This window comes from Balaenoptera borealis (genome assembly GCF_965194805.1).
Source record: "Balaenoptera borealis genome assembly, chromosome: 11".
Taxonomy (NCBI): Eukaryota; Metazoa; Chordata; class Mammalia; order Artiodactyla; family Balaenopteridae; genus Balaenoptera; species Balaenoptera borealis.
The window spans coordinates 52,810,191-52,837,651 of NC_138868.1; the positions used below are offsets into that span (position 1 = coordinate 52,810,191).

The 27,461-nt window shown below is 39.5% G+C and overlaps 1 protein-coding gene across 1 annotated transcript in view; it reads left to right on the forward strand.

Annotated features, from left to right (window-relative positions):
- PAAF1 (proteasomal ATPase associated factor 1) overlaps positions 1 to 27,202 on the forward strand; it is a 45,572-nt gene extending 18,370 nt beyond the window's left edge. Inside the window, exons 5-12 of the mRNA XM_082343205.1 lie at positions 3,014 to 3,112; positions 3,742 to 3,892; positions 11,811 to 12,005; positions 16,852 to 16,943; positions 18,281 to 18,396; positions 19,937 to 20,019; positions 25,250 to 25,332; positions 26,742 to 27,202. Coding sequence (XP_082199331.1) covers positions 3,014 to 3,112; positions 3,742 to 3,892; positions 11,811 to 12,005; positions 16,852 to 16,943; positions 18,281 to 18,396; positions 19,937 to 20,019; positions 25,250 to 25,332; positions 26,742 to 26,819 — 897 coding nt within the window. The 3' untranslated portion in view covers positions 26,820 to 27,202. The remainder of the gene's footprint in view (positions 1 to 3,013; positions 3,113 to 3,741; positions 3,893 to 11,810; positions 12,006 to 16,851; positions 16,944 to 18,280; positions 18,397 to 19,936; positions 20,020 to 25,249; positions 25,333 to 26,741) is intronic.
- The last annotated feature ends 259 nt before the right edge of the window (positions 27,203 to 27,461 follow it).

The window sequence follows — 27,461 nt, forward strand, 5'->3', positions numbered from 1 at the left end:
GCAAAGCTATACAGACAAAATCACACAAAGAAGCATACACATACACACTCACAAAAAGAGAAAAAGGAAAAAAAAGTATATATCTTTTGGGAAGTCTGAGGTCTTCTGCCAGTGTTCGGTAGGTGTCCTCTAGGAATTGTTCCTCATGTAGATGTATTTCTGATATATTTGTGGGGAGGAAGGTGATCTCCACGTCTTACTCCTCCACCATCTTGAAGGTCTCTGAATTGTCATCTTTATCCAATATTTAGGAATGCTGCATTGATCTGTCTGTTCTTTTGCTGTGACTAAGGAATAGATCTTTAGCTCTAGGCTCTGACCTAGGTTTGTATCCTGGCTCTGCTCTTTCACCTTGGGGAAATTAAACTACCTCTTAAACCTCAGATTTCACACCAATACTTAAAGATTTTTGAGTGGATTATATGAGAGTAGTGTCTGTTACATGTCTGGCGCATAATAGCTAGCTATTCAATAAATGTTGGTTCTCTTTCCTCTTTCTCTTTAATAAAAATCTGGAGGAAGGAGACAACTGGTATGAAGTATAATCTACTTTTCAGTGTTCTCACTTTGGAAGAATAGATAGTTCAGACTTAATTACTTTTTAGGTCTAGGAACTAGGGCCCCAAAGATATGTAACTGAGATAAATAACACAATATCCCTGTCCTCTCCAGGAAGAGTATATTAACTGAGAGGGTACCAAATAATATATCAGAGTTTCTCAACCTTGGCAGTATTGACATTTTAAGCTAGATAATTCTTTTTTGTAGGGGGCTGTTCTATGCACTGTAGGATGTTTAGCTGTATCCCTGGCCTCTAGCCACAAGTTGTCCGTTGGACACCGCCCCCAGTTGTGACAACTAAAAATGTTTACACACATCACCAAATGTCCCCCCAGAAACAAATTGCCCCTGGTTGACAACCACTATGATATATTGGGTTGGCCAAAAAGTTCATTTGGGTTTTGCCATAAGATGTTATAGAAAAATCCAAACAAACTTTTTGGCCAACCCAGTATAAACATAGAAGCTGAAGACCACTGGGAAAGGAAGTGGTGAACTCCTTGGGGAGTTGGGAAAACCACTTACCTTTTGAGGAGTGGGTCATTTTTAAAAAAATCATTAATTGTTCCTTTATTCTATTTCTTATTCTCCCTTTCTCTTATTTGAGCTCATTATTAGGTGATTCACCTATTTATTAATCACCTACTATATTCCAGATACTCTTCTGGGCACTGGGGCTATATAGCAATGGATAGAACTGTGGTATAGAGCCTGTATTCTAGGGTGTGGGTCCAGACAGGATTTGCCAATGACTTGGATATGAGATGTGAGAAAATGAGGAGTTGGGATAATTCCAAAAATTTTGGCCTGAGAATTGGGAAAATTCTGGTGTCATTTACTTGGGGGACAAGTAGTTGCATTGGTAGGGAGCAGGGGAAATAAGAGTTCTGTTTTGGACATGTTAAGTTTCAGGTGTCCACTATAAAGCCAAAGATAGATGCCTAGCAGGCAGTTGGATAGATGGTGCCTGAGTCAGGAAAGAGGTTGGGCTGTATTGCTTTAGGGATTAAATTGATTTCAGAGTGAGTAGGAAAGTGTTTAAATATGTTTTGTTTCTGGGACCCTTGAAAGGGGACAGTAGCTGGTCCCATTGATATAGGTCAGATGGCTTTACTTTCTTATCTAGTGTTGATGAGCTGCTTCATCCCTCTTCCCAAACTGTTATTAGGTATTTGTTAAGTAGTTACTATGTACATAGCCTGTGATTTGTGTGAGAAAGTGCTGGACATGGTTCTGACACTTAGAAAGCTCATCATGTAGTTGGGGAGCCAGAATAGAGTTGAACTTGACAGTACTGGTAGTCAGATTTAAGACCCAGGATTAGGGTGGTAGCAGTGGTGTTGGAGAAGAAAGATAGATCTGAGAAATGTCTCCTACACTAGAACGTGAAAGCAGTATCCACCGATGAGAAGCTAGGAGCAGAATGGGATTATTATGAGGATCAAATGATTCAGTATATTTGAAAATGTTTTATAAATGATAAAACATGATATAAATGTTAATTGTTGTCATAATCCTTAAAATTAAAAGAACTACAATTAAGTTAATGGTCCTTTTATTGAGGAACCAAAATAAAGAAGAAAAAGCCTTAGAAAGTGTTAGAGTTGACCCATATATCCCTTTAGTTTTTGCCAGACCTATTCGTTAAGGCTTAATTGGCATAGAAATGTAGAGTGGAAGGTTGAATAATTAAAGGCAAAGTTCCTTTTTTTTTGTTTGTTTTTTGTTTTTGAAAGTTCCTACTTTTTAAAAATAATTTAGGTCATATTGGAATCATAGCTGCTGGGAATATGACTGTGATTATATATCTCAGTCTTAATTTCTGGAATATTTGCAACTGGGTGTTTTTTAATAAAAAGAGGATATTATGTATGCATGTATTGATATATGAAAGAGACTTGGCATTCTGATCATGGCTTATTCATGAAGTGATTCCTAACATTGAAATTGTATAAGTGAATTTGAGAATTTTTCTATTACTTATTCTGAAATACACACACAGACAGTTAAGATTTTACAGAGGGAATGTAAAGTAGTAAATTGGAAGCATCTTTGCTTTTCCTTGAATCCTGGTGCATCTTGGAAGTCTGTCTTTTTGTGTAAGTGGGTTCCTAAGAATTAGGAGTGGTATCTTAATTTTAAAATAAAATAGCAAAAGATAGAAACAATGGAAATGATATGGGAATAAGTAACTTTATAGCTGAAGCAGGAGATTATAGATGACTACAAGAATAGTTTTTTGTTTCGAGAAATAAAGGGTTTTGGCTCCAGCCTTGTTGGGAGATCAGTGATGATAACTCAGCCTTCATATGAAACGCATGTCCTTTGTGTTGGGAAGCATAGGCTTGAAGAAGTCTTAGAGGAGTGTGAAATGAGAGAGGTTTATAACATATTTCAAGGGAAGAAGAGCATTTTGTTATTTGTAACACTGGTTGTTTTGTCGTTTAAACAGATAACATGCCTGGACATTTCCAGTGGAGGAGGCCTTGGTGTGTCTTCTAGTACCGATGGGAGCATGAAGATCTGGCAGGCTTCCAATGGAGAGCTCAGAGTAAAGGCTTTGGGTACACTTTTAGGGTGGTCTGAGAAACCTTAGACTGGGCCATGGAAAGAAGAGTGGCCCATTCTGAAAATGTAGGAACACTGCACTTCAACTGATCTTTGTTCTTCCATTTGTTAATCTGAGAACCATGCTCAAGTTTGGTGATTTGCCAGAACAAATTGGGGCTGGAACAGTGGAAGAGCCAGGCTAGTGAATGTCTGTGAGTGGATGGTATGAACTGCCTTCAGTGACCCATTTCTAAGACAGAGTAGCTAGGCTGTTACACTGACTATATGGCTGAGCCCCCCAACCTGTACAGAGGATTTTAAGAAAAGACAAGTAAAAGAGCCCTCAAGCCTCCTCAGCTCCTTATCAATATGTAGAACTAGACTTAGGGATGGCTATGAGAGCTTTGGAATTCAAATTCACAACATCTGCAGCCAAAGCCCAGGAAAGGGAGCCAGCAGCTCTAAGAACATTACCTGGTATACAGATGAACTAAAGAGATTCTTTGGACCTCTTTTGTTTTAAAATGCAGCATGTAGATATATCATTTATGGGACTAAGGATATGGGAGGTAAGAGAACATCAAGGGATGGACAAGAGAACTAGCATGGAATTTTCTTTTGTTTTTCCAGAGAGTATTGGAAGGACATGTATTTGATGTGAATTGTTGCAGGTTTTTCCCATCAGGCCTTGTGGTTCTGAGTGGGGGAATGGATGCCCAGCTGAAGATCTGGTCAGCTGAAGATGCTAGCTGTGTGGTGACCTTCAAAGGTCACAAAGGAGGTATGAAGGGTGGTTTCTCCTGAAGGTTTCTCTAATGATCCCCAGAAATGAATCACCAAAAAGATAGAAACAGAATCTAGTTATCCACAAAAACACAAGTAATTCATCCAACTGGCCATTTAAATGAACTGGTATTTCCCCAAGGATTAGAAATTCCTTTCCTACTCAGTCTTATTATTGCTATCTAGAGTTAACTAACTTAACATAGATCATTGTTTTCCACAATTGATAAGGGAAAAAAAGCCTCCATAGGAGATCATCTACTTGTGTGCTGGGAAAAAAAGAGAGAGAGGTGTGCCCACTATTTCACATTAGTCCTTTGGCTGAGGTGATAGTAAAAGCTGGGTTGCAAACAGCTGCATCACCAGACATCAGATAGACCTTGGTATTGATGGTCGATTCCTGTGGATTTAAATCACAGTTCAGTTTTTTTAAATGGATTAACCATATAACCTGTTGATATCAGATTGTAGAGACAAGAGTGAGAACATCTTCCCTCTGTAACTGATTGGTTTGTTGGGGAAAAAGTTAATTTAGAGATGTTTTATCCTTAATTTGGAACGTTTAAAAAAAAATGATAAATATGTCATTCTTATTTTTACAAGTTTGGTTATTTTTGAAAATGTAATAACATCCCCAAATAATTTCTTACCTTGATCCCTCCTTTGGGACCATAATACACATCATCTACACCACTCATTTGGGAATTTATTATGTATTTGCCCTATACTTATGGTATTTAACCCAGTGTTTTTGCCTTGTGTACCTGACTATATTATAAATAGCTTGTGTGTAGAGGTTGATTTTTTTAAGTTTTAGTATTTCTTTATAATGGTTTGTCAGATTACATACAGATCATCTAGCAAACACACATGTTAACCTTAGCAAATAAATGGGTTTTCTTCTGAAACTTAAGTACATGGGTGCATTGAGAGGGAATAGAAGGGACATATAGAGCCTTCTTCACGTTCAGTCCAAAGAACTGACAGGTCTGAGGAGTCAAAGCAGCCTGCACTGTTGGGGAATCCAGGAGCCAAAGGAGTCTAGAAGAACACTGGGGGATTCACCTTAGATCTGGCCACCTTGAAGATGCAAGGCATGGGGGACCTTTCCAGTGGAACAAGGCATAGCTCTGCATGTTGAACTTAACAAGATGCATATTTAACATCCGTGCACACTTAACTTCAGAATACCTTTGGATTACTACAGTTATTGACTGTGCCCTCCACATGAATCCTAAGTCTCCCAATGTTCTTCAGTTCTCCTTAAGAATCCATGTGTGTCGCTTAGCTTAGGGTGAACTGTAGAGTGTTTGTTGATCTGATTTAAGCTTTTATTCATATAGTTGTTCCATTCTTTTGGCCTTGTGAGAAAGTTCTGGGGTGGGGGTAGGCGCTTCTCCAAAGTATAACAACCCTTACTTTTTTTTCCTTGAGAGGGTTTGTTATTTTTTTTTAAATTAGATTGAACAGAAATGATAAGCTTTAGGGGAAATTGCATGAAGTCAGATCCAGGTTCATGTCTGTCAGGTCTTGAATGCTTCTCTCCAGTTAGTTCTATAAAGGAGCCCCGGGTTTGGGGTTGCCCATTCTTCAAAAGTATGGAGCCAAAATCAAGATTAATCTCCAATAACAGTGGCATATATGGGTCACTGTCTTTACGTAGTTGACTTCCAAGTTGCTTTGTGTGGTTCCTTTTTTACAATCTCTTTAATTCTGAGATTTTGAAGCATTTTAATAAAAGTCATGAACCACATAAAAAACAGAATAAAGAATTATCATTTGCATTTGTGATCTTTAGTGTTTTCACAAGTGGTGACTAAATAAGAGAAGCAGAAGATAGTGTTGAAGTGAACATGGTCTTTTATTGCCTAGGTAGGTCTTGGCAAGCAAGACATAAAAGGAAGACTGGACTGAACATTACCTGATGCTTATTGCAAAGAATCATTTGGACACTAATAGAGCAGCTCTGTATAAAGATCTGTTATAAAGGATAACCTTTAGTTAGCTTAATTAAGTCCCTGGCTTGCTTACTGCTTCTAGTATATGGAAACATGATAGTAAGGGAGCCAGTACAGTAGAGTGGCAAAGCATAGGATTTGGAGACATACAAATCTTGGTTTAAACCATAATTCTTCCATTTAAAGTCTGGGAAGCCTTGGAAAGTTGCTTAACTTTTCTGAGCCTTAATTTCCTCATGTGTAAAATGGGGATAATAGTATTAAATGAAATGGTGCATATGAGAGATTTAGTATAATCCCTGGTATATAATAAGTGTACATTGAATGCTATTATTGTTCATAAAAAATATGACACTATACTTTAAACCCTGCCAGGAAAGTTGAACCTTGTGATGTTTTAACATACTTGTCAAATGTGAAAAGCAGAAATTGTTATTTCTAATACAGTAGACATTTTTTATCTTAGTTGATATGTAATTGGTCTTTTCTAATACTTTTAGATACATATTTTATATTTATTTAAAGGATTAGTGTGTTCTTAACAAGCAGAGGTAAGATTTTTGTAAATCTGTCTAATGAAAAGAGAAACTAAAAGTAGTGTTCTATTTGTAATATATGAGTTTACTAAGTAGCTCTAAAGTGTTCTTTAATCAGTTTGAAAATTTTTAATTGACCAAGCCATTTAATTAAGGTTGGTGAATTTGGAGATATATATTCATAATCTTAATTCTTTGTAATAAGCACCAGGTCTTTCATAATCTGTGAAAACATTGAGACCAAATGAAACACCATTTCAGTTGATTGGTTGAGGTTTTTTGCTCACCAAGGTAGGAATGATGCTTACATTTGAGAAACCAGGTTGCATTCTTTTCAAACTCTTATATACTTTCTCTGAAATAGGATATGCTGCCTCCAAGTAATAGGTGCTTCAAGGCTCATTATTTTCTGAGATCTGAATAGAGTAAACTTGTTAAAAAACCTGCCTAGAGGGCTTCCCTGGTGGTGCAGTGGTTGAGAGTCTGCCTGCCAATGCAGGGGACACGGGTTCGAGCCCTGGCCTGGGAAGATCCTACATGCCGTGGAGCAACTAAGCCCGTGTGCCACAACTACTGAGCCTGCGCGTCTGGAGCCTGTGTTCCGCAACAAGAGAGCCCACGATAGTGAGAGGCCCGTGCACCGCGATGAAGAGTGGCCCCCGCTTGCCGCAACTAGAGAAAGCCCTCGCACAGAAATGAAGACCCAACACAGCCAAAAATAAATAAATAAATAAAATAATTTTTTAAAAAACCCCAAAAAACCGCAAATGAGTTAAAAAAAAAAATTAAAAAAAAAAAACCTGCCTAGAAATATGAAATTTGCTCTGTTTCTTACCAATACTTATTTCAGTCATAGTTTAATCTAACATTATTCTTATTTCCCAGACTTTGGCTAGGATGTTTATATGTGAATCAGCTGAATCTTTTCTTGAATGCAGATTTTTTTTCATCTTGGTTTATATGTTGAGGACTTCTGTCTGTTTGGTTTGATATCTAAAGCCTTTGCAGCTCTGCTAGGTCTTAGCTATGGCTACTTCTCTTACAAAGGCATTCCTGCTACTTTCATAGCTTCTTCTTAAGGTAATTCCTCACAGATTCCTGCTCCTGTAAGGCTCCTCTTTCTTTTATTCTTGTCACCTAAGAGTCAAGAGACCCACACTAGATGCCACTATGTTGTAAGTGACATTTTATTAGAGAGGGAGCGATAGTTTTCCACTCCACTTTAATAAAAAAGGAAAACTTCCTAGATGGCAGCTCTTTACTGAGTATTAGTTGAAATTTGTACACAGTTAATACCATTCACAGCTCCCTAGCCACAGCTGTAGCATCCTGCCTTGGATACATATTTTTCAGAACTTTTTTTTTTTTTTTAAGTTTGCATCACTTCCATGGAACTCAGCATTTATAAATAGTGGTTGGAACTTCCCAATAAAGACATAAACAGATCTTTGATGGCTTAATAAGAGTTGAAGCCCCTTCCTAATGTTCCTGTTGATGATTCCTTAAGATTCTTGAAAGATCTAAGATCCTTTTCTAGCTAGAATGCTGAGTGTGTTATGGAGATAGAGTGGAAAGGTGGATTTTCTAAACTCAAGGTATTTTATGATTACAAAATATGTTGTAAATAAGAAACATAAAATAGCAACAAGATATGTTGCCTCCTTAGATCTGCTTCTGAGGGAAAGGCTACTTTTAAAAGCTTATCTAGGCTAACACAACATTGTAAAGCAACCACATTCCAATAAAAATGAATTAAAAAATCAACATATAACCAAAAATAAATAAATAAAAGCTTATCTATATGGCCTTTATCCATTAGATATATAAGTACAATGATTACATTTTATTTTTCCAACAACTATAACCAGCTATATAAATTGTATTTAGTTTTTATTTTAAATTGGATATATTTGGAAACTTAACCCTGTGAATTAGATCCCACATGCTGTGGAGCAACTAAGCCCGTGTGCCACAACTACTGAGCCTGCTCTCTAGAGCCTGTGAGCCACAGCTACTGAGCCCACGTGCCACAACTAGTGAAGCCCACCCTCCTAGAGCCTGTGCTCCTCAACAAGAGAAGCCACCTAATTCACAGGGGTAAGAAAATCATATTTTATCAAACCTGAGAAAATCATATTTTATCAAACCTGAGAAAATCATATTTTATCAAACAGGCCCTAAATTGGCTACTTTTAAAATTTGTGGCTTTTTTATGAATTCATCTTTTTTCTGAAAAAGGCTTTCAAAGTGAAATTTCCACTGAGAGTTGAGGCATGTGGTTAACTGCATGGCTCATCCATCACTTGTACCTTATATTGAGTTTTTGTAGAGTTTTGTCAAGGTTTGTATATCTGAAGTCATCTCATCTTGAGCGGAATGGAAGCAAGCCAGGGCACTAGTTTACTAAGTAACCTTTGATCAGGTACTCTTATTACTCAGCCTGCAAGTGTTTATTTGGCACCTATAATAAGATAATTAAATGGGTTTTAGTAAAGCAAGTACTAGCCCTGCCTGTATCACCATAGGGCCAGACTCCCTTTCTACTCTACAGTCCTATGTTGTCAAATATATGCCCCTGTAACTCTTTATGTCCTTGACTGTCTCTACGTTTTTACACTGTGTGCTGAGGCCAGGGATCATAGCAAATAGATAAGGGGTGACAAAGGGCTTCAAAAGTTGTAAAATCTGTGGACATTTTGGATATTATAACACTCTGCATCTTACTTGATCTTTTTTAGCAGGTGGTCCCCTGTCAAGGTATGGTACAGGGGCCCAGGAGGTGTGTATACTCAGCTTCCTGCTGGGCTCCTCTAACACTGCTCTGGCAAAAGTGGAGCACTGCCTCACGCTACCTGTCTGCAAACAGGTGAGGTAGAAGCTCAGCTTCCCCTTGACCTTGCTGACGCCTTCCTGGTGAAAATGGGGCACCATCTTGCATCACCTCAACTTGCACCACTTCCTTTCCTCCAAGTGGGCTTGTAAGCTCTGTTTCCTGCCGACTGACACCAGGGGATGGGTTGGGGAAAGTGGAGTGCTGCTTCCCTGTCCCTCATGTTTTACCTCTTTCCCCCATTGGTGCTGGGCGAGAATAGAGGCCCAGCTCCCCACTGACAGTACCCTGCCAGGCCTGGTCAGCGTCGCTGGGTTGGGGGAATTGGAGAGCTGTCTCCTGCTTCCATGGGGGTTGAGGTAGAAATCACTCCCTGTTCAGCCCCACTGAATCTTTGGGAGAGAGGAGGTAGCAGTTTTTCTGTTGCTGTTTGAGTAAGATGGATATTGCCAAAAAGGTTTTCTGTACTGTTAGGCCACCCTTTTCTCAGTCTTCTGCCTAGAGGCAACAGACTTTTCTTGGAGTTGTTTTTTGTTTTTAATTTGTGCCTGTTTTTGTTTTTGTTTTTTTAAATTAGTTCTATGTTAGAGGCTTCTGCATTGTCCTGTCTAGGATATATGGGAGGCAGTAAGGAAATCCAGGGAACTCATTGCCCTGTTGTTCTTCAAGTCCTGAGGTCCCTAGGTGGACTGCTTTCTTCTTTACATCTTTCAGCCTTCTTGTGCTTGTTTGTTGTCTTATGTCCATGTTTTTTTTAGTTGTAAGGGGAGGACCTGGGAGGAATGGGACTACTCCATCTTGGCCAGATGAGAAGTCACTCCTTTTTTACGATTAGTTCCCAATGGAAGCAGCAGGATCTTTTTTTTTTTTTTTTTTTTTTTTTTAGATTTTATTTATTTATTTATTGATTGATTGCTATGTTGGGTCTTCGTTTCTGTGCTAGGGCTTTCTCTAGCTGCGGCAAGTGGGGGCCACTCTTCATCGCGGTGCACGGGCCTCTCACTATCGCGGCCTCTCTTGTTGTGGAGCACAGGCTCCAGATGCGCAGGCTCAGTAATTGTGGCTCACGGGCCTAGTTGCTCCGCGGCATGTGGGATCTTCCCAGACCAGGGCTCGAACCCGTGTCCCCTGCATTAGCTGGCAGATTCTCAACCACTGCGCCACCAGGGAAGCCCAGCAGGATCTTTTAAGACAGTGATTTTCACACTGAACTGTCTAGGATGTCTACTTAATTTTTGTTTAAAAAACAGGTTTTATACGACCCAGCAATCCCACTACTGGGCATGTACCCTGAGAAAACAATAATTCAAAAAGAGTCATGTTGGGCTTCCCTGGTGGCGCAGTGGTTAAGAAACTGCTTGCCAATGCAGGGGACACGGGTTCGAGCCCTGGTCTGGGAAGATCCCACATGCTGTGGAGCAACTAAGCCTGTGCGCCGCAACTACTGAGCCACAGCTACTGAGCCCACGTGCCACAACTAGTGAAGCCCACCCTCCTAGAGCCTGTGCTCCTCAACAAGAGAAGCCACCATAATGAGAAGCCCGCGTACCACAACGAATAGTAGCCCCCACTCGCCACAACTAGAGAAAAGCCCTCGCGCAGCAATGAAGACCCAACGCAGCCATAAATTAAAAAAAAAAAAAAAAAGAGTCATGTACCACAATGTTCATTGCAGCACTATTTACAATAGCCAGGTCATGGAAACAACCTAAGTGTCCATCAACAGATGAATAGATAAAGAAGATGTGGCACATATATACAATGGAATATTACTCAGCCATAAAAAGAAGCGAAATTGAGTTATTTGTAGTGAGGTGGATGGACGTATAGTCTGTCATACAGAGTGAAGTAAATCAGAAAGAGAAGAACAGATACCGTATGGTAATATATATGGAATCTAAAAAAAAAAATGGTTCTGAAGAACCTAGGCGCAGGACAGGAATAAAGATGCAGATGTGGAGAATGGACTTGAGGACAAGGGGAGTGGGAAGGTTAAGCCGGGACGAAGTGAGAGAGTGGCATGGACATATATACACTACCGAATGTAAAATAGATCACTAGTGGAAAGCAGCCACATAGCACAGGGAGATCAGCTTGGTGCTTTGTGACCACCTAGAGGGGTGGGATAGGGAGGATGGAAGGGAGACGCAAGAGGGAGGGAATATGGGGACATATGTATGTATACGTATAGCTGACTCACTTTGTTATACAGCAGAAACTAACACACCATTGTAAAGCAATTATACTCCAATAAAAATTTTTTAAAATAAATAATTAAATGAATAAAAAAAAAAACAGGTTCTAAAGCCAAAATAATAACTTGAAAACCACTGCTCTAGAAAACCACATGCCACTAAAAGTTAAATCCAAAGCTTCTTTTCCATGTCTGTCTCTTGCAGCTAGTCAATGGGAAACAGGGACTGTGTTCTGTTTATTTCTGTTTTTCTGGCACTTGGATGTGCCCAGCCTGTAGTACATATCCAGTACTTGTTTGTGAAGGAATAGAGTCATTTATGCAGATCCATCTTCTCTGCCTTTGTAGTTCCTTTACTACCTACTCCATCTGAGGGTCTTTTTTTTTTCTCTTGCCAGGTATCCTGGATACAGCCATTGTTGATCGGGGGAGGAATGTGGTATCTGGTTCTCGAGACGGGACAGCACGACTTTGGGACTGTGGGCGCTCAGCCTGCTTGGGAGTCATTGCAGACTGTGGGTCTTCCATCAACGGAGTGGCTGTGGGTACTGCTGACAACTCTATAAACCTCGGCTCCCCTGAGCAGATGCCCAGTGAGTTGATAACAATATATGAATTTATTTTGTTTCCTTATATTCCTTCAGTGTTTGCCTTAGTTTCTCCTTTTCTTCCTCGTTTTCTCCTGCTCTGTAGCTGGTATTTCCATTTTTACCATAAGATTAATATTTGTTGCATATCTACTATGTTTCTGTTGCTTTGGAATCTACAAAGGAAGTATATGTCATAGTTACCGCATTTGAGTAAGTACAGTTTAATTTAGCGGATGAGACTAATGCCTATAAAACAGAGAACAATAAAATTTTGGCTGAAGTAACTTAGTGATTCACTTAATGCAAATATAATAGTTTTTTGGAAGAAGAGAGTGTTTTAGGTTAGTATAGATGAGAGGTGTCACAAAAGAAATTGAACCTTGAAGGATAGATTCAAGTTGAACAGACAAGAATGGGAAGGATGGGAGAATGGGAACTGGGGCATGGGTAGAGGTAGGGGCAGTTCACATTAAAATAGTGTGGAGGTAAAATTGACTATTGGGTAGAGATATGCTTCGTTGGGCCAGAAGTTGGCATAAGCATAGTAGGGGGAAATAGGTGAGTAGAGTGATAGCTCTGGTTGAGTCAGAATGATAAAGGTCCTAATAAGGCAGCTTGCATTCTTTTCTTATTTTCCTATGATTATAACATACTTGCTTCTCTGTTTCCATAGGATTATTATTCTACCATCATCTCTGCTTCTCGCATTTTTAAAAAAAAAACAGGCTTTATTTTTTAGAGCAGTTTGGTACACATGAAATTGAGCAGATAGAGAGTTCTTGTATACCCTCTGCCCACACACCCGCACACCCTCCCCTGTTATCAGCATCCCCCACCAGAGTGGTACTTTTGTTACAATTGATAGACCTAAACTGACACATCATTATCACTCAAAGTTCAAGGTTTAAATTAGGATTCACTCTTGATGTTGTATATTCTGTGGGTTTGGACAAATGTATAATGACATGTATTTATCATTCTAGTATCATGCAGAAGTTTCACTGCCTGAAAAATCCCTTTTGCTGCACCAATTTGTCCTTTCATCCCCTATAACCTTTGGCAACCACTGATACTTTTACTGTCTTCATGGTTTTGCCTTTTCCAGAATGTTGCAGTTGAAATCATAAACTATGTAGCCTTTTCAGATTGGCTTCTTTCACTTAGTAATATGCATTTAAGGTTCCTCCATGTCTTTTCATGCATTGATACCTCATTTCTTTTTTTCCATTTATTTATTTTAAAAATTTTTTCAAGGGGGCTTTCTCTAGTTGTGGCGAGTGGGGGCTACTCTTCATTGCAGTGCATGGACTTCTCATTGCAGTGGCTTCTCTTGTTGCAGAGCACGGGCTCTAGGCACGCAGGCTTCAGTAGTTGTGGCGTGCGAGCCCAGTAGTTGTGGTGCACGGGCTTAGTTGCTCCGTAGCATGTGGGATCTTCCCGGACCAGGGCTCGAACCCGTGTCCCCTGCATTGGCAGGTGGATTCTTATCCACTGCTCCACCAGGGAAGTCCTTGATACCTCATTTTTTTAAGCATTGAACAATATTCCATTGTCTGAATGTTCCTCAGTTTATCTATTCATTCATCTACTGGAGGACATCTTGGTTGTTTCCAAGTTTGGACAATTATGAATAAAGCTGCTATAAATATCCCTGTGTAGGTTTTTGTGTGGCTATATGTTTTCAGCTCATTTGGGTGAATTTTGCCCCTCACTGTGGACACACTGCAGGTACTCTCCTCACTCTCTTAAACTTCCCATGTAGATACACTGTGGTCCAAGAACTAAAATGGTTGTGACTACCACATGTTGCCTGGCCCCTCTTTGGGAATTAATTGATTAATAGGAGTCTATTTCCCAAAGTGTGATACATGTGCAGTGAGTGGTAAACAAGATCATTTCAGGCAGTACACATTTTTAATAGTTACATGTTAATGCACACATATCTCACTTCAAACCTAAGATTTCATAGATACTACTTAAAATAAGGTTGAGTTTTTTAAAATTAGTTGGTTTAAAGTAATTTAAGTGAAAATATTCTTGTTTCCTCTGTTTCCTCACTTCCCACTTACTCTTCAACCTGCCCTAGGATGGTTTGTGCCCCAGCTACTTAACCAGCAGCAGCTCTTGTCGAGGTCACCAGTGACTCCATGTTGCATAGTCCAGTGTTACTTCTCTGTGCTTATCTTTCCAAATTCTCAACAGGATACAACATAGTAAACTCTTCTCTTTAGGACACTTTTCTTTCTTGGCTTCTGTAATACCACACTACACTGCTTTTCTTTCTATCTCATTGGCTGCTGCTTCTTAGTCTCCTTTTTTAAAAAAACATTTATTTATTTATTTGGCTGCGTTGGGTCTTAGTTGCAGCATGTGGGATCTAGTTCCCTGACCAGGGTTTGAACCCGGGCCCCCTGCATTGGGAGCGTGGAGCCTTAGCCACTGGATCACAAGGGAAATCCCAGTCTCCTTTTACATGTCTCCTTTATTCTACCTTTAAATATTGGAGGGCCCTCAGCTCTACAATTTCTCTCTTAGGTGATCTCATCATTTCCATGACTTTAAATATTGTATTTAAGCTGGTGATTTCCAAAAGTATATCTAAAGCATAGATCTTTCACTTGCATTTCAGACTCTATTTAGATGTCTAATAGACATCTTGAACTTAAAACATGGAGTGTTTGATTTCCTCCCACCCCAAATCTGTTTTTCCCGATCTCAGTAAATGGCACCACCATCTTCTTGCTCAAGCCCAAAGCCTGAGATTCATTCAAGATCCACCCCCACCTTTCCTCATGTCCCGCATCAGCAAAGTCTGTCATCTCTACCTTCAGAATGTTGCTCATTTTTCCACCTCACCTTCAGCCTCCAGCTCTCCCTTCTTCCTGCCAGCATCCTCATCCATTCTGCCATCATCTGTTGCCTGCACTATTCTATAATCTAGTCTCCTCAGAGGAACCATCGTGGTCATTTAAAAAACATAAATCCAGGGACTTCCTTGGTGGTCCAGTGGGTAAGACTCCATGCTCCCAATGCAGGGGGCCCGGGTTTAATCCCTGGTCGGGGAACTAGATTCCACACTCATGCCACAACTAAGAGTCCGCATGCCACAACTAAGAGTCCATGTGCCGCCACGATGATCCAGTGCAGCCAAAATAAAAAAATTAAAATTAAAAAAAAGTAAATGAATAAAAAACATAAATCAAGTCATATCACTCTCCTTTGTCTCTACTCTCCTCTAGCAGACTCCTTTTTGTATTTTTTTGTTTGGTTGGTTTTTTTGGCCATGTGGGATCTTAATTCCCCAACCAGAGATTGAACCTGCATCCCCTGCCCTGGAAGCATGGAGTTTTAACCACTGGACCGCCAGGGAAGTCCATAGTGGCCTCCTTTTATACATACGTTTGGCCCTCCATATCCATGGGTTCCTCATTCAGAACACAATCCACAGTTGGTTGAATCTACGGATGTGGAACCTTTGGATATGGAGGGCCAACTCTGGGGACTTGAGCATCTGCGAATCTTGGTGTCTGTGGCGGGTCCTGGAAGCAACCTTCTGTAAATACTGAGGGACAACTGTGTATTAAAATCCTAACCCCTTACCATGGCTTATTACAAATGCTTACACTTTCTAACCCCTGCAGTCCTCTCCAGCCTCAAGTCATACCACCCTCTGCCAGGTCCACTGTATCCCAGCCATAGGTCTCTGTTCTTTTAGCACAACAGACTGCCAGCCTCCCAGCCTTTGTCTTGTTCTTCCCTTAGCCTGGAATGTACCTCCCAATACTTTTCACATGGCTGGCTTCTGTTTACCATTCATGTCTCAGTTGAAAAATAACCTCCATGAAACCTTTTTAAAATTGAAGTATAGGGCTTCCCTGGTGGCACAGTGGTTAAGAATCCGCCTGCCAATGCAGGGGACACAGATTCGAGCCCTGATCCAGGAAGATCCCACATGCCACGGAGCAACTAAGCCCATGTGCCGCAACTACTGAGCCTGCGCTCTAGAGCCCACGAGCCACAACTAGTGAGCCCGCGTGCCACAACTACTGAAGCCTGCCCACCTAGAGCCCGTGCTTTGCAACAAGAGAAGCCACGACAATGAGAAGCCCACGTGCTGCAACGAAGAGTAGCCCCCGCTCACCACAGCTAGAGAAAGCCCGCGTGCAGCAACGAAGACCCAACGCAGCCAAAAATAAAATAAATTAATTAATTAAAAAAATTAATTAATTAATAAAATTGAAGTTTAAAGTTACCTTCCCCCACTCATTTTCCCACTATCTACTCCCTTTTGGTTATATTTTCCTATTTTATTTCCTTTGTGGAACTCATCACTGAAGATATCCTACTTGTTTATTTGCTTATTTTACTATCTCCTATTTCTACTAGAATCTAGAATCTAGAATCTACTACTCCTTGAGAGTAAGTACCTTGTCCCTCAGTAAATATTTGTTTAGTGAATGGATAGATCTCATTTCCTCCAGACCATAAGAGCCATGAGGGCAGAGACTATCTACTTTGTTCAGCCTTGTACTCCTGCTCCAAGTATGGTATCTTTCCATATTATAGATGACTTAATAATAATATTTTAAAGTTGGGTTTATTGAGATATATTTTACATATAGTAAAAGTCATCCTTTTTAATTGCACAGTTCTGTGTGTTTTGACAAATATGTACAGTCATATAAACAATACCACAGTCAAGATATAGAACATAATAAATGTTTCTTTAAGATTAATAAGTGAATCACTAACAGAATAATTCAGTAAACAGCCATCAATAGTTGTGCTTTCTGGGTACTGCCAGCTGATCAGCCTAGCCCATTATTGACATAGCTCATTTGTCATACAGGCGAACGGGAGGTTGGAACAGAGTCGAAAATGCTGCTGTTGGCCCGAGAAGATAAGAAACTTCAGTGCTTGGGACTGCAGAGCAGACAGCCGGCAAGTGATTCCTCTAAGACCTTTGAACTCTGGGGCAACCTGGGTCACTCTGTTTCTTGGAAAGCTGTTTTGAAAACATTTCTAATTTCTCTCTATGTTCACCTTTTGAAGAAGCTGCTTGAGTGAGAGGCAGTACAGTATAGTGATTAAGAGCATGGGATATGGAATAAGGGCAACATTTAAATCCTGGTTCTTCCTAATGGCTTTGACATTGGACAGGTTACTTAACCTCTCTGAGCCTCAGTTTCCTCATCACTGAACTTGTCATAGTAGGATTTACCACATAGGGTTATGTGATGGGATTAAATGTCCTACTGCTTTGTGACCTTTATCAAGTCACTGGGCCTTAGTGTGCTGTATGTAAAATGATAAGGTTCTATAGATTCCCTTCTTCCTCTAAGATAATGTGAAGATTTTCTGAGTAAAGGACTCACACATTCAGGGCTCTAGATTAATTAATGACCAGAATATCTTTCGTAGAAGAATTGAATTTTCTTCCTTCGTTCGCTGAGGTTTTGCCAAGAAGACTATGCTCTTAATTAAACTCTGAGTTTCTTGAGATTTTCTAAATTTCTTTCCAGCTCCTGTCATCATCACCCAGACAACTTGAATGATTTGGTTTGACCACAGGCTTTGTATTTTCATTTCATCTCATGACTTCATTGTGCTGGTGATGTTTCCATTTTCAGAGTTTGTTCTGGGAACATCACTATTTTTGATCATATTGCCTTTATACTCTGAATTTCCATGCTGGCTTTTACTTCCAAAGGGAAATCAAGGGTTTTTGTTTGTTTTGTTTCTTTTTTTAGAACTTTCAGTCTTTACTGTTTGAACTAACACTAAGGAATAAATAAAAGTCTAATAGTTTGGGGTTTATTTTTTTTTCAGGTACATGGGGTGACTTGTGATTCTTTAAATTGCCACTTTGTTTCTTTCCCTTCAAAAGGTTGTCACAAGTGCCTTGAAGCAAAACTTAAATGTGTGAATTGCAAGTGTTTATCAAATGGAGGGTTGTGCTGAGAAGAGGGTAAAGGAGACTTTTTGGTTTCAAGGATCCCATGAGTCAATGTGTTAAGGGGAAATCGTATGAAACCTGCTGCCTCAGACTACGATATTATATAACCTGCTTAAGTCCTCAGCCAGCCTCAGGTTCCTGAAATCCTGGGAGTGCTTCCCCCTCAGTTGTTGATGAATGCTTAGTTTAGATCGGAAGTGCTTAAATGGGGAAGAAAGCAATTCTGTACTAAAAGTAGTAAAATTCTCCTTTTCTTGGTGCCTGTGTATTCCTGGAAACAAATTAATCTTTAAACAGCATCTTTGTCTCCTACTTGTTCCAGGTGTTCCTCTTTATTGGCTCAGATGCCTTCAACTGCTGTACTTTTCTTTCTGGCTTCTTGCTGTTGGCTGGGACACAGGATGGAAACATTTATCAGCTGGATGTGAGGAGTCCAAGGTGAGTCACCATTTGTTTGCATGATGCAGGTCTTCTGCAGAGTGGAAATTTTTATTGGCTTTCACAGTGATTTAGTCTGGCATACAGATGGCTATTGAATCAAGGGTATGTTTTTCCGTTTATAAAGGTTTTCCAGTGTGAATTGTCTGATTGTTCTTATTATTCCTGGAATCACATTGAAAGGTAATTTGATTCATATTGTCATGATTGCTTTGGAAATTAAGCTTAAGTAATGAACTAACATTTCACTTACAATAATTGTGTAAAACTTTTCATTTTAAGGAGCTTAGTAATTTTCTTCATAGTATTAGATCTGGGTTGGCCTAGGATTGATCATTTTTAGTTCAGGTAAGCCAGCTCTGATTCTTTATTTGGCTGTGATCATAACCTATCTAAAATAGGCTTTATCCTGGTCTTAAAGATATCCAAAGGGAATCCACAACCTATTTGTCCCAGGATTTAACAGTTTCTACAATTCTGTCCCTTCCTCCTTCTGTTTCCCTTCCTTTGTTCAACTGATATTTATTGAATGGCTTCTGTAGGCATTGGGCTTTGGGCAGGGCAGTGAAAAACAGGAGTAAAAAATAAAAACTATGCCTTTGAGGCATTTGGAGTCTAATAGTAAAGATGAACAAGTAAAAGACTGTTATGACGCAGTGTGGTCAGTGGTCTGACAGGGCTACACACAAGAATTTGAGGAAACATCGAGAAGGAGAGGGAAGAAGGTGAGACTGCTTCTCCAAGGAAATGAGGCTTTAATTGGATCTGGTCTAGTAGAAAGTTACCAAGTAAAGAAGAGAAGGACCTGGCTTAGGTAGAATAGCATATAGAGAAGCATGAAGGCATGTGAAAGTATGGCACTTTAAGGGACCTCTGTGTAGTTTAATATGACAAGTATGTACCCTGCCGATGGAGCAGTGATGAGAAGTGATGCCAGACAGGAAAACAGGAACTTGCTTAGAAAGGACTTACATACCCTCCCAAGGAGTTTGGACTTTATTCCAAGAGCAGTGAAAAAATTTCAGCTGAAGAATGACTAACTTGTACCTTTTCTTCCATAATTTAAGTTACTTTATTTTTGTACTTGTTTTTGCCTCCATGGAGATAGGGAACCTGATTACTGTTATAAAGTCACATATATGTAATTGATTCTCACCTTCCTCTTTCATTTTACAGAGCCCTGACAATTTTAATATTTCACAATTGTCTTAATTCTGTCTATAAATAAAACGATTAACATATTGTTAACATTGTTATCTTAAACCCTTGTCAGGCCTCCCCTAAAAACTGGAAATATCGGAGGTGACTTAGTTCGTTCAGCTCAATAACATGTTTAGATTCACTCCAAGGTGGTTTTGAACGGACTACCTTGACCTACTATTCAAGGATTTTGCCAGGAAAGAAACCATATGAATGTTTAATTTCTGTCCACATTTGTCCTTTGTGCTGTTACGCAGTTAGTGCTGTATGTTGAATATAGTCAAGCATTGCTTTTGAAGGAAAAAAATTGTAAAATTGCCCCATTTATTCTAAATCCTAGGGCTCCAGTACAAGTCATCCACAGATCAGGAGCACCAGTTATGTCCCTGCTGAGTTTCAGAGACGGATTCATTGCTAGTCAAGGTGGGTCCAGGGGCCAACTGAGGGAGGTGATTTTATATAGTTCAACTAAACATAGGTTTAAGTTCCTGGTCTGTGGCAGGGCTAGGCTCATAGTCTTACATGATTCTTTGGCATACTGTACTTTTTACATAGTGTTTAACACCCTACTTGTAATTGTCTCTGCCCCCTCCAATTTGAGCTCCTTGAGAGTAATGACTGTGCCTTATTCATCGTGTTATCCCCAGCATTTAGTTCAGTGCCCACTATGTAGTTGGTGCTCAATAAACATTGTCAGAGTAAACGTACTGGCCCTTATTGCAAATCATTGAGAATTCAATAACAAATCAGTTACAGTCTCTGCTCTAAAGGAGCTCACAGTTAGTAAGGCAGACAGACATGTGGACATGTGATTGAATACCATTTGATAAGTACTGCAGCAGAAGACTATATGGGAACATGGGGAACAGCTAACTCAAGTGGTAGGAGTGCTGCAGGGATGTCTTCATGGACTGGGTGATGTGTAATCCAGTAAATATTTTACCAACTGGAGATGTAAAGATGCACATTGAAAGCCAAAGCTATAGTGTGTGCAAAGTCATAAATAAGTGAAGGGGGGCAGAAAGAAGGGATCTATCATTTATTAGGTGCCTAGCATGCAGTAGGTACTGTGTTTGATGTTTTATGTGCATAGTCTGGGTAAAGTGAGTACCTTGGTGTAGCCAGTGCAAAATATTTGGAATGGAGTTTGGGAGTGGGGTTGGGGAAAATACATGGAAGAAGGTGTCCATTAAGGGACACTGGATCCTCATAGGAATGATGTAGGTGAGGAGGACTGGTCTATAGGCCTGAAGGGACCACCTTATGTGAGTATTTTGGTGTATCAGTTAGGATGTTTTTGGCTGTTAGTAACAGAACACCCAACTGAAAATAGCTTCAGTAATTAGGAAAATGTACTACTTCACTTAACAAGACATTCAGGTTTATGGTGGCTCCACATTAGATTAATTTAGTGATTTGAAAACAAAGTCAACAGAGAGACTAAGAAAAGTTAACTAAGTCAGTTTGGTATCCTGGATTGCATCCAGGACATTAAAGACTGGTGAAATCCAAAAAAATATAAACTAAAACCGGCCGAGGGGCATATGAGAACTTTTTGAACTATCTTTGTAACTTTTCTGTAAATCTAAAATTATTCTAAAAATATTGTTTAAATTTTTTAAATTTAAAAAATGAATAAAAGCTTTAACAAGGAAAAAAGAAATAAAATCAAGAACCCAGCTTTGCTTCATCTTTTGGCACTCTCCTCCCTAGCATGCTGACTTTTGTCCTCAGGTTACAGCGCAGGATAGCTGCAGCAAGTCTCATCTTCATGTAATATAAAAATTGTTACCCTTTTTAAGAATGAGGAACATTTCCTCAGGAGCAGCCCAGCAGACTTACTCTCCTATGTCATTGGCCAGAATCATATAATATATGACGTGCCCAGAAGACCTAAATAGACATTTCTCCAAAGAAGATATACAGATGGCCAACAGGCACATGAAAAGATGCTCAGCATCACTAATTATCAGAGAGATGCAGATCAAACCCACAATGAGGTATCACCTCACACCAGTCAGAATGGCCATCATCAGAGAGTCTACAAATAATAAATGCTGGAGAGGATGTGGAGAAAAGGGAACCCTCCTACACTGTTGGTGGGAATGTAAATTGGTACAGCCACTATGGAAAACAGTATGGAGGTTCCTTAAAAAACTGAAAATAGAGTTGCTGTATTATCCAGCAATCCCACTCCTGGGCATATATCTAGAAAAGACAGAAACTCTAATTCAAAAAGATACATGCACCCCAGTGTTCATAGTAGCACTATTTACAATAGCAAAGACGTAGAAACAACCCAAGTGCCCATCAACAGACGATTGGCTTTAGAAGATGTGGTGTGTATATATGTACAATGGAATATTGCTCAGTCATTAAGAAGAATGAAATATTGCCATTTGCAGCAACATGGAGGGACCTAGAGCATATTATACTAAGTGAAGTTAAGTCAGAGAAAGACAAATATATGACATCACTCATATGTGAAATCTAAAAAATAATACAAATGAATCTATATACAAAACAGAAACAGACTCACAGACATAGAAAACAACAATAGGCGACCAACAGTATCCAGATTTCCATGGTCATCTCTCTGATATAGGTACCCTTCGTCCCTGTCAAAACTGGTGCCTTATTTCCCTAGCCCTTTGATTTCCAGACCATAGCAAAGAGTAATCAGGAATCTGTAGACCTAATTTTTCTAGCTGTCTGCACTCCCTCTCTCTCAATCTCTTTCTCCCACATGGCTGGGCATCAGATAGTGATGCAGTTGTACTCTATATAAAACCTTAAAAAGAGTACAGCTGGCATCACCTTGTGACAGCTTCCCTTGATGCTGCTGCCAGCACTCACGATCCTATTTTTTTTTATTCCTTTTGCTGCCATACCACACTCTTCCCTTGAAATCTCTGCAGTGTGCCCTCCATCCCTATCCCTCTGTTCAAACTGCCCTCTTGAAGGCCACCAATCATGAGCCTCTTGCTAGATCCAGTGGCCTTTTATGTGTACAGTCCTCTCTTGTCCAGTAGTCCCTAAGCTTCCTTGAGGACAGGTGGCATGTCTTCTTCATCTCTGTAACCCCAGCTCTTGCACAGGACTGAAGAATCTCAGCAAATGTTTGTTGAATGAGTGAGTACATGTGTTTCATCTTTCATGATTCTTAGTGATAATGGATTCTGTTATTTCTTTCTTTAAACTATGAGGTCTTTTGACTTTGGTGATACTAATTAATCTCCTGATCATTCTCTTTCTCCAGTTACTGCTCCTTTCCCTGATTTCCCTGGTATTTTGCCTAGCATGATTCATGGTTTACTGTAGGTTCTCTAATTTTTTGTTGACGTTGAATCCTTTTGCTCTTCCTAGTATTGTTGCCATCCCTAAACCAGAGATATTTCCTGAGTTCAGCCTTTGTCCTTCTACCTTTTCTTCTCCATGCTTCCTCAAGGACCGACTGTACTCATGGTGTTAGCTGTTAATGATTGGAATCCATAGCTCTAGCCCTGATCTCCTACTTAGCCTTTATTTTATTGGGCAGTTGCATGATATACAAAAAGCATAGATTTTGGATGCAAACTGACAACCTAATCAATGAATTTATATCCTCACTCCATCACTTACTATTAGATTCAGCTCTATGAAATTCCTAATATATGGCCATTTTTGATTTATAAAAATGGCAGTTGTATATCGTTTAATCTAATAGTCCTATGACCTTTGTAAACCACTTCACTTTTCTAAGTCTCAGTTTACTTAGAGATAAAATAGGTACTCGACATAAAGTAGACATTCTGTAAGTAATAGTTTCTTCTTACTCCTATAACTACCCCTTGCCCTATAAGCCCTCCTAAAAAGTGTTTCTTCTCATCATGATCCAGTGAAAAAGCACACACTCACAAAAAGTAGAATTATGCTATAGGGAAAGATATGTGGAAGTATCAAAGGAATAGTAAGTGTTACAAGAGGTTGATGGGAGGAAGGGTTTACTATATCGGGTGGTTAGAAATGGCTTCCTAGAGGGAATGGGAATAGAGCTGGGGCTTATCAAGTAGATTTGTGTATAGAAACTTGAGTGCAGAAGAAGAGCTATGGTAATCAGACTTTCTTATCTCCCCTGTCAATATTTCTATAAATATCTCTAAAATATATAAGAATTCTTTTTTGGAAAAGATTATTTTTAATAATAATAATGCAAGAAAGGATAAATTCCTCCTGTATGCTGCTGGTTGCAGTATAGATTAACAGATAAATTAAAATTGATTAACATGTAATTTGGAAAGCAGTTTTTCAGATTTCCAAAAAGTTTCAAATGGTTAATTAATATCTTTTGATTCTTTTCCAGGGTTCTATACAAAGTCATAATCTTAATATAGAAAAAACCTTATGCATAAAGATATTCTTTTATGCAGTATGCTCTCAACCATGTAAAATAAAAATTTACACAGAAAAGGTTGGAAAAATACATTAAAATGTGAACAGTAATTATATTTAGTGGTAGATATGGGTGATTTTTTGCTTCTGTTTCTTTACTTTTATTTTTAATTTTTTTTCTTTTTGGCTGCACCGTTCAGCATATGGGATCTTAGTTCCCCAAACAGGGATTGAACCTGTGCCCCCTGCATTGAGAGTGCGGAGTCTTAACCACTGGACCACCAGGGATGTCCCTGTTTCTTTATTTTTAAAGTTTTCTTCATTGAGCACGTGCTACGTTTATATTAAATAAAACAGGAACAAAAAAGTCACCCATTCAGCAGTTTATAGATCATTCCAAGTTTCATTTGACCATGCTCTTCTGAGAAAATTAAGTTTAAAAATTAGATATACTTTTATTTTCTTGGTATAACTTTTCTCCTTTGCCTGATTTATGTGGTCAAGTTTATAGATTGAAGAATAATTTGGGAGCATAGTTGTTTTTTTTATGTATATATAAATTTATTTATTTTTGGCTGTGTTGGGTCTTTGTTGCTACGTGCGGGCTTTCTCTAGTTGTGGCGAGCGGGGGCTACTCTTTGTTGCGGTGCATGGGCCTCTCATTGCAGTGGCTTCTCTTGTTGTGGAGCACGGGGTCTAGGCACACAGGCTTCAGTAGTTATGGCACGTGGGCTCAGTAACTGTGGCTTGTGGGCTCTAGAGCGCAGGCTCCGTAGTTGTGGCGCACGGGCTTAGTTGCTCCACAGCGTGTGGATCTTTGCGCACCAGGGCTCAAACCTGTGTCCCTTGCGTTGGCAGGCGGTTTCTTAACCACTGAGCCACCAGGGAAGTCCCGGGAGCATAGTTTTCTTAAAGAAAACATTTATTCAGGCAAATTCCCTGTTAAAAATCATTGTCTAGGATAAGTTTGCAAATATATGTGTAAGCCTACAGTTGCTTGCTCTGTGCCCTTGGCAGTTATTGCTAATCAAAGACAACTCTTCTTCCCACTGAGTTTGCACTTGGCCTTCAGATCCTCTCAAGCCCAGCATTTTAGGCAGTCACTGTAGGTCCTCATATTTGGCCCGCATAATGAGTCCTGTCTACCATTCTGTGTCTTAGGACAATCTTCTTTAGGCTAGTGATGTACAGAAATAAACTAAAATGTTGAGGGGTTTGTTTTTTCTTAACTTTGCATGCAGCTATCTCTTCAGTTATCTTAAGTTTTCTTTCTGCCTTTTAGGTGATGGAAGCTGTTTCATTGTCCAGCAAGACTTAGACTATGTCATTGAGCTCACTGGGGCTGACTGTGACCCTGTGTACAAGGTACAGACCTGAGAGGAGACCAGGCCTGGGTGATTCTCACCTGGGACCTAGGGCTTTTGAGGGGACTGAATCCAGCTACTTTGTGGTTATTAGGGGTAATACAATACTACGGGGTGGGATAGGAAGAAATAATTTTGAGTCAGAAGTGACTTCATCACTTACTGGATCTGGAAACTTAAAAAATCACTTTACCTCCTCAGTCTGTCAATTTATCTGTAAAATGAGGATAACAGTGAGATAATGCATATGAAATTTCTTTGTATATTTTAAATATTCTGTAAATATTAGCTATTATTACTATTGTTGTTGTTATTATTATTATTTAAGTTCAAGACTGATTTGGTTAGAGTGAAAAGAGGAAAATGAAAGGGGAAAGAGTATTTGTTGACCAGACATTGTTCTAGATGTTTTTACATATATTATCTTATTTAATAGTTGTTATCATCCCTTGAGGTATAATATTATTATTCCTGTTTTTTCTTATAATTTAAAAAAAAATGTATAATTAATGCATACATGTAAAAATTCAAACAATACAGACTTGTACAGACTTAAAAGTCTGCTTTAAGACTTTTTTGTTTCCACTCTTCTTTCCTGAAGTAACTAGCATTAATAGTTTGGCATGTATCTTTTAAGACTGTTTTTGGAGAATTTGCACTTACATCTTTGTGTATTTATGTAAATAATATAGTTTTGTCTTTACTTTGTACATAATTGGGATCATTCTATATGTATTCCTCTATGACTTGGGTTATTTTACATGGCATTTTGGAGCTCTTTCCAGACAAATGAATATATAATAGATACATTTCATTTTTTAAAATTCCTGCATATTCTGTATTGTGAATTAACGTATCATTTTCGTTTTACAAATGAAGAAATGGGCCCAGAGGGGTTGAGAAAGTTGCTCTAGGTCATGCAGCTACATATTAGCAAACCTGTGATTAAGCTGACTCCAGAAATCGTGCCATTTCCATTAAATTAGTGGTGCTTAGCCTTCTTTGAGTCTCAGACTACTTTGAGAATTTGATGAAATCCTCCTCAGAAAAAAAAAGGCACATTTTGAGAACTTCTTTGCATATAATTTTATGAGGTTCAAGGATACGCAGGCCTTTCTATGGACCATCTGCTCCCCCAGTACACACTGTCTGCGCTACACCATGCACAATGCTAGTGGGTTTGTTCTCCACTTGGTCACTTAGTTTCTCTGTTCTACAGAAGTAGTCATGAGCCCCCTTGATTCTGGCCAGCTATTTTTTTTAATATATATCATGGATGTAAGTCTTGTCTTTGGAGTCAGTAAAGCTTCTCAGACCCCTTTGTACTAGTTGGGGTCAATGACAAGCCTCTATCTTTTTGAAATGGAAGAATCCTGGGCTTCCTTTGAGCTGTGAACTCTTGTGTTCCAGGTAGCCACATGGGAGAAGCAGATCTACACGTGTTGTCGAGATGGTCTTGTGCGACGCTATCAGCTCTCTGACCTCTGACCCCTTGGGAAGAGGAGTCACAGTTAATGAAAAAGATTGACTCTGATCAGCAGTGAGCAGAAACATCATCAAGGACCATGGAAGGACCATGGGTGCCCTTTATTGTATTGGGTACCCTTTGGAAGCAACAAAAAGTCAGCTGCATTGGCCCATGTGGAGCTATCATTCCATGACAGGACCCACTTTGAAGTGAGTAAGAAGCTCACATGTGCTTGCTGCATTTGTCCCAACTTCTCCCTTAAACTCACCCCAGCAACATAGGACAAGGATATGGATGCTTATAGTTTGATCTCACACCGATTATGTTAAATGTTTACAAGGACCAGAGGACTGAAGCCTGTTCTCTGGAGGAAATAAAGAAAATATGTTTGGAGGAGTCTGAATTTGAGAATCTTTGTTAAATACTCCTGGCTCTAGCAAAAAGTCAGTCACGGTGATGGGATTCCCTTCTCAGGCACTTCCTGTTAGCCTGCCTATAGGGTAGGACTACTTGACAGTAGCAGTAAATATCCCATACGCAACCTGGGAAACATTGTTAGAGAGGTAGGGTAACCAACCTTCCCAGTCTTCCTTGGACTGAGGGGTTTTCTGCTACATGCCTTCTGTCCCAGGCAAACTGATATGATTGGTCACCCTTTATAC